Source organism: Alligator sinensis, unplaced genomic scaffold (assembly GCF_000455745.1).
Source record: "Alligator sinensis unplaced genomic scaffold, ASM45574v1 scaffold1581_1, whole genome shotgun sequence".
Classification (NCBI taxonomy): domain Eukaryota; kingdom Metazoa; phylum Chordata; order Crocodylia; family Alligatoridae; genus Alligator; species Alligator sinensis.
Genome location: NW_005842641.1, coordinates 112,250 through 123,894, shown reverse-complemented (window position 1 = coordinate 123,894; position 11,645 = coordinate 112,250). Strand labels below are relative to the sequence as shown.

The 11,645-nt window shown below is 46.8% G+C and overlaps 3 protein-coding genes across 6 annotated transcripts in view; 1 reads left to right on the top strand and 2 right to left on the bottom strand.

Moving 5' to 3' along the window:
* The window catches only part of HEATR4 (HEAT repeat containing 4), a 95,977-nt gene that overhangs the window by 2,923 nt on the left and 81,409 nt on the right, over window positions 1-11,645 (top strand). The window lies entirely within an intron of this gene.
* LOC102374596 (acyl-coenzyme A thioesterase 1) overlaps window positions 39-11,645 on the bottom strand; it is a 31,292-nt gene continuing 19,685 nt past the window's right edge. The window contains exons 3-4 of the mRNA XM_025215371.1: window positions 10,736-10,938; window positions 39-6,493 (exon numbers count right to left, since the gene is read on the bottom strand). Coding sequence (XP_025071156.1) covers window positions 5,891-6,493; window positions 10,736-10,938 — 806 coding nt within the window. The 3' untranslated portion in view covers window positions 39-5,890. The remainder of the gene's footprint in view (window positions 6,494-10,735; window positions 10,939-11,645) is intronic.
* Window positions 6,527-8,999, bottom strand: LOC112551878. The gene is made up of 2 exons (XM_025215346.1): window positions 7,833-8,999; window positions 6,527-7,632 (listed from the first exon to the last, which is right to left on the bottom strand). The coding sequence occupies exon 1, from the start codon at window positions 8,758-8,760 to the stop codon at window positions 7,846-7,848; it is 915 nt and encodes a 304-aa protein (XP_025071131.1). The 5' UTR covers window positions 8,761-8,999; the 3' UTR covers window positions 6,527-7,632; window positions 7,833-7,845.

The window sequence follows — 11,645 nt, the reverse complement described above, 5'->3', positions numbered from 1 at the left end:
AGTGAGGTGGCGGCCCCGCCCCGCCCCGGCCAGGCAGCCTCAATCGAGCGCGGGCGGGCCGAGGGCAGCGTCGCCTGCCTGGTGTATCGTAATGGCTGTATCGGTGCCGTCGCTTCAACCCTCTGCCACGCGCAAGCAAGAAATAATAGTAAAATTGCTCAAAAAGTACGGTCATTTTTGAGGCAGCCCGTGTACGACCCGAGCCCCTCTCGGGGAGTCTGAGCTGACTTTTGTGGGTGCTGCTCGCCTCAAAGAAAGCTTCAACTTCGGTGACCCGGTTCGCACTCGCTGCAGTGAGCAAGGCAACAGAAATAAGACGTGTTTGCATGTGTTTCAGGAAATATGATAATGCTGAGCTCCCAGTACGATTGCTTCATATTTAGGACCCGGCAGGGCTGGCCGAGAGAGGGGGGAGGGTGCTGCGGTGCCGCTCCCAGCCCACCTCCCTCACTCCTGGCAGCGGCGAGGAGGGAGCACCGCAGTGCAACACAGCGGCCGCTTCACAACACGACACAACAGTCCTCCAGCAGCTGCAGGGGAGGGGAGTCGGGGCAGGGGGCAGCTGGTGTCTAGGAAAGACCAGTCCTCCCCCTGAGCCTGGTGCCCAGTGCGGATGCCAGAAGAGCAGATTTCAGGTGGGGATAGGGTCTCCCGTGAGGGTAGTCACCCTGGACTATGCGCTGCCTAGGGGTAGGCTCAACCGGTTGCTCCCTGTCAGGTGAGGGGGTTAGATCCTTAGCACCCTCTGATGGCAGCAGGCCACTGCGTCCCCAGGCTTTGTGGCCCTTGCAAGTGAAAGTGCGACAAAGCCCTTTATTGGCCTGCTGGGAGCTTGCCCAGCACCCAGGCGAGGCCAGGATGGGAGACAAAAGCAGCAAAGGTGGAGCTGGATGTAGGCCAAGTGTGCTTTCCCCTCTCCTCCTGCCCACCAGCCTCAGCCCTGGCATCTAACTTGGGGGAAGACCCAGATGCAAGGTGTTTCAAAAGCAAATGCTGAAAGATGGGCAAGCAGGATCCAGGAGCAACACCCTGAGAGAATCTCAGACTGGGTACTCCTGGCTTTGGGGAGGTTGAACAAAGAGCATAAATTAATAAAGCCAACTGAAATCAATCCTGGGGTCCCTGATTTATTCATCATTCAGAGCAAGAACCCAATCTCCAAAGCCCCCCAGGAATGATCTGTCCACTAGCTTGATATATAAAAGGAGAGGCAGGGCCTTCTCTTCCATTTTGAAAGTAGGGCACCTCCCACTGCATTGCATAGTGACACTCATCCATTAAGTGTGCTCCAAGACCACCTACTGGATTGAGTCCCTCCAGAAACTAGGCAAAGGAACATAGTTTCTGACAAGGAAGAGGCTGCTGCGGTGTGAGAGGCTCCAAGCTGCTCAGCCTCCTCAAGACTGAGATGCTTTGGTGAAGAAGCACAACTTAGACACCTGGGAAAGGTTAAAGGCCCAAACCAAAGGGACCTATACAGCTGAGGTGCCTCCAGATTTAGGTGGTGGCTGGACATGAATTTTCAGGAGTGCACATTTAGATTTGGCTCTTAAATTTCTCTCATCTTTTTCTTTTTTTTTTTGGATCTAGCTTTACAGACCCTGTGGTTAGAGCCCCAACTTCTAGCCTCACATGATGAAAATAAATCTCAGCAATTAAACAAAATGTTTTTAACCTTCACTTGTGCAGAGAACTTGAAAGCATGAACAGAAGGTACCCAACACCAGGGCATGTAGATGACCTGAAACAGTACTTCTACAGAAGGTATGAACTGTTTCCCTCATCTCCTCTTGAGATGTGCTGCCAGTTCAAGGAAAAATGGAGCTACAGCACAGGAACAGGACAGTGACATGGAAACTATTTGCAACGTATCTGGGACCCCTTACTGTTTCCTTTATATACTCAACATGTCACATGCTGTTACATGTAACATACTACAAGTTAAGCCCTCCAGATTTTCTGTTCCTCCCTGCAAGTCAATACTGTTGCCAAATAGAATGGAAAAAGATATGCAAGACACTGGTGATCATCTGTCTTAAAAGATCAGTCTTATCTAATTCAGTGTGTCCCGCTGTTCTTTCTTCAACTTAAATGTTGCAGCTGACAGACCTTTGCCTGGTGATTAATGACAAGAATAGCAATAAGAACCTCAACAAACCAACTTATCCATGTGTAATCTTCACACGTTCCATGTAGTCCAGTCCCCAATTAACAAAGAAGCAAGAGCAAAGACCAGCTAGTCACCTCTGACAGTTTTTCCTGATTTTCATTTGGATCTTGAAGTGACAGTGTGCCTTTGTCCTTTAGTCTGCCTTTGTCCTTTTCTCCTCACTCCTCTACAATTGCCAAATCTGGCTGCTTCTTCCTTCACTTTTACACTACCAGGGTGCCAGCAGTGGAGGCACTGAGGGACAGGACAGACTCTCTCCTGTCAGTTTTGGCATCTAACACCCCAGTAGTTCTCACTATCTAGGAGAAGCAAATGCAGGAAAAATCCTGCTCAGCCCCGCAAGTCTCAGAGGGAACAAAGTTAACTGTAGTATATCTAGGGGTAGGCTAGCAGGCCACCAGTCCTAGGCACCAAATAAGAGCAGGTACAAGAATGGCAGCCCCGGGGCACAAATCCTTCCTAGGTAAGTCTCTGACAGCTAACTGTATGTGTCCTGACAGGACATGTGCATGCTTGTTGCACATGGAATATCTGAAGACAAAAGCTGCCAGCCCAATAAACATACAAGTTGTGTTTTTAGAAGCTTATAACGTTTATTATTTAACTCGCATACAGTAGTCTGAAGCTGGTGTGACATTACTTAGAAATGGATCGTATTCTACCAGGAAAGGAGGCAAAAAAATCCCTGAGTCAAGTCCCTAGGGGTCCAGCAGTAACCCCACACCCAGGAACAGCTCTTTACTCTTCCCAGGGTGGAGGAATTGGCACTTCAAGCAACAGCTCACAGCCCTTTGGTAATGGTAATGCCTGATAGCCCAGAGCTGTTTGGTAGTGGTGAAAGATATGGGGAGGAAGAAAATATTCCTCAGTGGCTGCCTCACAGTAACAGACCAAAGCCTTCCATTGTTTATTCCCTTGGCCAAGTCCTACAATCATCTGTGCTCACACAGGTCTGCGAAATACTGAGTGTCACAGGAATATTTTTTATCCAATTTTATCTTGCAAGACCAAGACGCCTCTTGTAGTGGATTTCTCTCCTTGGTCACTCAGGAAACTGAAACACATTGTATAGCCTAGATCAGATAACTAACTCAAGTACATTATTTATAGTCAAGCAGAAGGTAAGACAGGATGCCACTCTAGGCTGCCTATACACATGCTTGGGGGCGGAAGGTGGGGCATTTTAATTTGAGCAGTTTCCAGAGAGCTGCTCTAATTAAAATTCCACAGCATCACATGTATTAATCCCTTGTATATTTAAAAATGAATGCAGGATGCTTTAACTAAAGTGCACGCAATAAGCTTTAGTTAAAGCACCGCAACAGCCATTTTTAAACCCATGGGAGCTTATATATGTGATGCTAGAGCGTTCTAATTAGAATACGGAGCAGACCTGATTAATCGTAATGCAATTAATTCAAATGCATGTGTTGGAGCACATGCATAGGCACCCTTAGAGACTAACTGGTTCAGACAGGCATGATCTTCATAGGCAACAATCTACTTCATCAGATGCTAGCCAAATCATAGCACCTGACTAAGATGCCTTTGAAAGTTCATGCCTCTCTGAACCAGTTAGTCTCTAAGATGCCACCCTGCTCTACCTTCTGCCTGACTTGTGACTAACATGGCTAACCACCTCACTGCTCATTATTAATAAAATAAGTACATTCAACCTACACTTTGCTCTATGAGAAAAAAAGAAGCCTACTTTTTCTAAGAAATCTAAACAACTATGAGGAATGGAGTTTAAATGAATACTGCAAAGGTCATTAAGTTCAGGAACAGAAATATTGTCAAAACTGGCATCTCTGTTATCAGCATTTTTGAAAACTCTCTCATTGATGGAAATGTAGAGAGTTATTATTTGTGGGCATGTTTTCCACAATATCATGCTATTTGCCAACATGACTAGTATGTACATAGCAGGGCTAATCTGTTCTAATGCATCTTCTGCAAAGATGCCATAAGCAAATTTATTTGTAAATGCCTTCAAGTGAAATCCTTTACTTTTAAGCAACAAATATACTCTGAAAAGTAATTATATAAGAAAGGCAGAATTTTCCTGTGCCATTCTAATTAAAAATATGCTGTTTTCTACTTGTCAGCCCAGCCAACCTAATCTTAGTTCTGCAAGTCAATATGAGTATTTTCTGGTTCCTACCAGCAATGTAGACCCAGCAATTAAAATGTTTGGGGTTGTTTGTTTTTTTTAACAACTGTTCATATGGAGAAAAAAAAATGTAATCCAGAGCTGTGGCGATGATGATCTTAACTATGGCAAACACAGCAAAAACATAGTACTCAGTTTTCAGAGGGGCTGCAAACCTACAGCCTTAGTTAAAATTAATTGGAACTGTAGTTGCTCTGCACACCTTAAAAAAAAACCCAAAAAAAACCAGACAAATCTTTTGTCAGTAAAGTCTGCAGATAAGATTGTGAGAATACACAGAGAAAAAGATCAGAATAAAATGTTGCCATGGTTGCATGTCTTAAACAATTTCCATGAGTTCTCTGGTTTCAGTTCTTCCCTTCCAATTTAATCCTCTAAATTCTCCTTAGATAAGTCAGGGTAGAGTAATTGTACAGGAAGTGATGAGGGGCTGTCCACTTTGTCATTCATTTTGAAACAGCTGTAGTGTTACAACATAACCATTCCACTACTTTTCCTATTTTTGTCACTCCTCTAGTGACCAAGGTTAGATCTACCTTAGCTTAGAAGTGAAATGAGTTACTACATGTATCTTAAGGACCCAATTCTCCCTTCAAAACCATCTGATTTGGAACATAATAGCCTCTGTACAACAGAGGCTGAGTCAATAGAAGGAAGTTTTGTGGATCTGCATTGTGCCACCTGGCATAGCTTAGGTGGGCAAACTTGCACAGCTAAAACAGGCTCAGTGCTGCTGGTTCCTTATTTTTATAAGTTAATGAACATGGAGAAAACGTGTAATTCGTGCTCTTCATACCAACCGTTTATTCAGGCTGTTTACCTATGTATCAGGTGTGACTAATCCAACAGCACTTGATTGTTTTTCTAGAGATAGAAAGATTAATCGTCTGATCAGGAGTCAACCAGTCAACAACACTGCTAACTTTGGGAGAAAAAAAACACTGTTGTTAGATATAAAAATGCTGACAATGTTTAAAGCAGAGAAATTGCAATGATATGCAGGAATATCAAACAGTCAGGCAAAAAATGAGAAAGGGAAGCAGACTGTATAATTGCAGATAGAAGAAAATAATAGGAGAAAAATCTTGGCTGAGAAGTTACAGAGAAGGCCTACTTCTAGAAAAGCTGATAAATGGAAGCAGAAATGGAAGGAGAAATGATGATGCTAAGTCACCTTACACTTACTGAGGAAATAAATCTGAATAATTTTCAACTTGGTTGGACCACTTTCCTCACTTAAAATTATTCTTAAATGGAGGCCTATCTTGCATCCATCATCATCCAGTTCCTAGCCTACTTCACACAGAGCGGAAGTGCGGGCCAGAAAGCTAAGGCAGCAGAAAAATTGGAAGAAAAATATTAATTATTAAGAATAATTAAGAATTAGACCCCAGGTATCTGGCCCACCCACCCACTGCCATTGTAAATGAAGCTAGGATATCTTATTCTCTCAATTTCTCTTTCATTCTCATTCAAAGATACACTCACTAAAACAAATTTGAAATTCCAGAAACCTTTTACATGGAACAACTTCACAGCTAAGTGTATCACAACTTGCTGGGTTCACTCTGGTTGCTACTGAGGTATTTGTGGAAGAAGGCTTGGATCTTCTGCCAAGCATCCACCTGGGCTTCAGAGTGAGCCTTGGGCTCACCTCCCCAGACCACTGTGCTGCCCACCAGCAGATGCATGGAGGCTTCACACATCGGGAAGTACGGGGGCTCAATGTAATGTCCCGCTCCTTCGTAACAGATTATCTCAGGCTTCTCCTTCCCATGAGCCAACAAGCGCTTGGCACCCTCAATGGCAAAGAATTCACTCTTCCAATTACGATCATCTTTGCCAACAATGAACAGAAAGCAGCTATCAGCCTTCTCCAGTGGGATCAAGCTTTGCTGGTTAGGCCCCTCTAGTGGATTGTTCAACGTGTCCACAATATCTACAAGCCCAGACTTGTCGATTTTAAGCCGCTTTCGGTCGAACCCAAGAGGTGGAATGGTGATGTCCTTGTAGCGAAGCACTGCACCCACATTGGCCACAGCTCCATTGATGACAACAGTCGCAGTAATACCTTTTAAGAAGGAGGCCATAGACACACATAGCTCACCCCCTTTGGAGATTCCAAGCAAGCCAACTCCCGGACCTTTAACCTGAAAGGAAAAGAAACTGTAAGGACTATACTGAAACAGTAGTAATCTTACACTGCGGTAGCACCTTCATTTACATGGATCCCCAAGAGCTCATCATTTGAAAACTGCATTTACTTTCCAGAAATCCCTTCATCTTTTAACTGCTGCCACACTTGGAGGAGAGCAGGGCAAACATTTTAACAATGCAGTCACAGTATTAAAACTAACTAACTGATAATAGCTTCTAGGACAAAAATACTTTGGCAATTCAGTCAGAAACAAAGTTTTCTGTGGCAGCCTCTGGTTTTCCCCTCTATTATTCTATCATCTAAATATTGGCTCAGCCCAGCTCTACCTAGCTTACAAGACAGGAGATCACACCTAATCTAATTATAGCCAGAGGAAGCATCCTTTGCATATTAGTGGGTAGTGAATGTCTTTAACAAATTTACAAAGAACTACATACATTTTAAAACACTGACATTCTAGGCCAGGGGTAGGCAATCCCCAGCACGCAAGCCAGGTGGTGTGCAAGAAAATTGTTTTAATTTCCCCCCCCACCCCAAGTTGCTGCTCCGGGCTCTCCAGAGGAGCCACAGGTCCCAGCACTGTGGCAGGCATGGGGGGTAGGGTCAGGAGAATACAGATAGGGAAGCTGTCTGCATTCTGCTGACCCCGCCCCTGTCCCCAGGCTGCGCCCCCCCAGCCTGGCCCAGGCTCTGGAGGGGAGCTGCAGGTGGGCAGGGCTGGGGCCCAGGCAGGCACTGCATAGGGCCACTGCACTGGAGGCTCCCAGCTGGCTCAGCCCCGAGCACCACTCACAGCTGCTGTTCCTGGGGCCCATGGGGCTCCTGTGGCTGGACCCCTGCACCAGGGGCAGCTCTGCCCCACTCATGCTGTGCCCATCATGCAGGGAGGCCAAGCCGGGAGCCCCCCAAACCCGATGTCCTGCCCCAGCCAGGCAGTGCCCCCTCAAAGGCAGGGTAGCTGTGGACCATCCCCATGGAGCTGCATGGGCCAGGCTCAGTACCTTGGTCTGCCTGCCAGCTTTAGGCCAAGCCTGCACAGCTTCAGGGCAGCCCCTGCTTTCCATGTAGTTCCCATTCTCTTCTGGCTGCTACCTTCCCAAGGGCCAGACCAGGCTGGCCTGCCTGTGGTGCCTCCGTGCCCCCTCAAAGGCAGGGTAGCTGTGGACCATCCCCATGGAGCTGCATGGGCCAGGCTCAGTACCTTGGTCTGCCTGCCAGCTTTAGGCCAAGCCTGCACAGCTTCAGGGCAGCCCCTGCTTTCCATGTAGTTCCCATTCTCTTCTGGCTGCTACCTTCCCAAGGGCCAGACCAGGCTGGCCTGCCTGTGGTGCCTCCCCGCCGCACCTACTTCTTCCTGTACTGCCCTGGCCCCGGCGTTTCGCACCCCAGTGCCAACCTCGTCCAGATGGAACGGGGCATCTGTCTGCCCAAGCCCCAGGGTCCATCCACCCACTGGGAGCCTCCAACACTGTGGCCCCCTGCAGCACGTGCCCGGGCCCTGGCCTCACCTACCTGCAGCTCCCTGCCAGGGGCTGGAGCCCAGGTCTGGACAGGCACTGCAGAGTGCTGCTGCGCTGGACACTCCCAGCCAGCTCGGCCCTGAGAGCTGCCCACGGAGGCTGTTCCCAGGACCTGGGGGGGCTTTTGCAGACAGGCACTGCAGCTGGGCCCTTGCACCAGGGACAGGCACTGCAGCTGGGCCCTTGCTCTGCCCCGCTTGCACTGTTTCCAGCACGCAGGGAGGCCGAGCCTGGAGCCAGGAGCTCCCTGAGCCCAGCGTCCTGCCCTGGCCAGGTGGCATCCCCTCATGGGCAGGGCAGCTGTGGTCCATCCCTGCAAAGTTGCGCAGACTGAGTCAGGCCTCACCTTGGGAGGGAGCCACTGGGTCCCTGCCTGCCCGCTAGAGCCCAAGTTTGCGGAGCCCCAGGGCAGTCCCCGCTTTCCGCCCAGCCTCCACTCTCCTCTGGCTGCAGCCTTCCCAAGGGCCAGGGCGGGCCAGCCTATCCACAACACCTCACCCTGAGCCTCCCAGATGCTGCTCCCACCCATGTGGGATGGGGTGTCTGTCTTCCTGAGCCCTCCCTCCCAGCCTTGGGCTGGGCTCCCTCTGCTCCAGGATAGTTGGGGAACCCTAAGCACTCTGGCCCTGGAGGCTACTGCTGGAGTGTCACTGCCTCCATCCACTGGACACTGCCCCGGGCCATCAGGCCCAAGTTGCAGCCGGTAGCAGTGGGAGATGCGGGCAGTCAGATACCCCATCCTATCTCTACGGGGCTGGCACCGGGGTGCGAAATGCCAGGGCAGCTCTTGGGGCCAAGCCAGGAGCCCCCCAAACCTGATGTCCTGCCCCAGCCAGGCAGTGCCCCCTCGAAGGCAGAGTAGCCGTGGCCCATCCCCCTTTCTTTTTTTCTCCTCTCACTTCTCTCTTTTTTGCTCCTTTTCCCTCTCTTCTTTCTGTCCCCTTTTTTCTATTTTTCTCTCTCGTCTTTACCTTATTCTCTATTTCTTTTTGCTCTCTCTTCTCTTTCCCCTCTTTTTTCTCTCTCTCATCACAACATGCTTAACAAAAAAAAAAAAAAAAAAAAATAAACCAAAAAAATGGCAGTATATGAAGTTTTATTTATTGTCACCCAGTTTAGAATGTTTAGAAAACCTGGTATTTACTGTAAAAAAACCCAACCATTTATGATTAACTATATTAATATGCAGCGCGTCCCACCATGTAACCCCCGCCCCAGTTTTGTTTTTCTGGCATGCCGGTACTCCACTACCTTACAAGGTAGACACTGCAGTTTTTTTGGCACTCCAGTCAAAAATGTTGCCTACCCCGTTCTAAGCGGTTTTCAGCTATGAGTTGGTGAAAGGGGAAGACCTATATTTTAAATAACAACTCTCAGTAAAATTATCTTAAGCAGGTGTTAAGTTTGACTGCATGTCAGAAATTTAAGAGGACAACAGATTAGAGGTGCTGTTGTAAACCACAAGTCTCTGCATGTTACATCTTTCCTGCTCTAGCTTCAGCATTAAAGATGCAACTTTTATCTCACTAACAGTCCCCAGCTATGGAACCAGCTTTTGCTCCAGTGACAGATAAGAGTTGTGCTTGTACCTCTGGAGATCTTCAAGCCAATACTTACATCAGATAAGATGGAGTCTGGTAAAGTAACAATCCCCAAAACAAGCATTACAAATTCAGGAAATGCACTATTGGGGGTATGGTTATAATGAAATCTTTAGTCTCGACAGACATCTGTATGGGTCAGACTCATGGAGGAGCAACAAATTTACCCAACAGAAGTTTAACCAGTCTTCAGTGTGGATGTCTGTGCCGTTCAAAAGCACAACTGTCACAGAGAATAAAGAATGGTGAGATCTTAGAGTAAGTGCAACTCCCCACAACTGCCTGAATAGCATAGCCCAAATGGCTGAGTCACCTTTGCCAGGTCATAGTAATTCTGGACAACAGGCTCTCTAGAGAAGCCCTGTTCTGATGATTCCAAGTCCAAAGAAAGACAGGTAGATGATGGTAGCAGCAGCTTTACAGATCAACGATGAAAAAATGAAAGCAACTGGCCAAGGATATTATTGGTTGGTATTGACCAATCTCTCCCCCACTTATATGATAGTGCAAAAAAGTGGGCACATTCAAGAGAAATACACATGTGGAAAACTACTAACAAGACAGACTTTAAAACAGATCATTGTTGAGAACCTAAAGCACTAAGTGATTACCAAAAGCCACAACCAGCTACTAGAGACTGCAATACCAGACTGGAGAGTTTAAATTTATAGTAGTGATCATGATAGCTTTTTCCAGCCCCCCAATAAGTGTGGGGACTCCTTTGAACCACAGATCAAAGCAGCTTATCATGCATAACAAGGTCACAGATTAGTTACCTAATCACAGCCATCTAGAAAAAGATTAAAAACCCTCTGGACAGCTGAGAAAAACCAATGCCACCGGTTCCTGCTCACCCCTCAGAAGAAACAGATAAAGTGTAGTGGAATTTGCTAGTGGTGGACAAAGCACTCTGCTCTCTGACAGGAAATGGTCAACTGACCTGTCACAGAGGATTACTGACACATGAGGGAAAGAAAGATACAAACCAAGTAGATAATAACAGAATTCAACAGAACCTGTACTTTAGCACAGCAGCTGTGTCCAATGCAGCTTCCCAACAACTTTGGGATATGAACCCTGTGTGTTGGGGAAAGAGCAATCCAATGAACTAACCTGAGGGTGTTCCAGCATGTAGTTTACAGCCTCCTCAAAGTACTCCAGGTGGAATTCTGTCATCTCTTTAGGGAGGTCTTCATAGTTATAGTAAGCCAGGGCTAAGGTGGCAAAGCCATGATTGGCCAGCAGGCATGCCCTGTATTCTGGCAGCCCTCCACCAGTTCCATACAGGTCAATAATTCCAGGAAAAGGGCCATCTCCTGTAGTAAATGAGATAAGCAGCTTCCCTTTGATATTGCCCTCTTATAAAATAAATAACTATAGAACACTAGATTCCTATATTTTCTATCAATTCTCAGTAAACTGCTAAATACTTTAGAGATTAATCTAAGTTGCACAGGACAGCAGATCTGCTACACTGCCTGCAGGTATAAATAATACAGAAACTCCCAAATTAACAACAATGGATGCAGCACTAGAAGGGACCCCTTGGCTTGCCAAGTCTAGTCCTCTGCTATCAAAGGCAAGCATGTCATACAATCCAATTCAAATTTATCACAATCCATTTTAAAAACTACCTAGACTGACTGTTTGCTCCCATTACAGTACACCCATTGGAAGGCTGCTGTAAAACCAGGCTCCTTTGAAGACTGGAATTGTTCTCCTGGTTCCTAGCCTCAGGTTACTCTGGGATCATTTTTAATACCCATTTATTCTTGAGCTACCACTGTCCTTTACCTTAAGAAGCAATTCTCCCTGTACATACAAGGTCTTCATAAAGTCCTTGTGTACAACTTATTAAAGTTTAAAAGTGCACAAGGACTTTATGAAGACCTTGTATGTACAGGGAGAATTGCTTCTTAAGGTAAAGGACAGTGGTAGCTCAAGAATAAATGGGTATTAAAAATGATCCCAGAGTAACCTGAGGCTAGGAACCAGGAGAACAATTCCAGTCTTCAAAGGAGCC

Bases quoted from the DNA above. Each gene is read 5' to 3' on its own strand.
- LOC112551878 (XM_025215346.1), bottom strand. From the start codon at position 8,760: ATGGGGTATCTGACTGCCCGCATCTCCCACTGCTACCGGCTGCAACTT.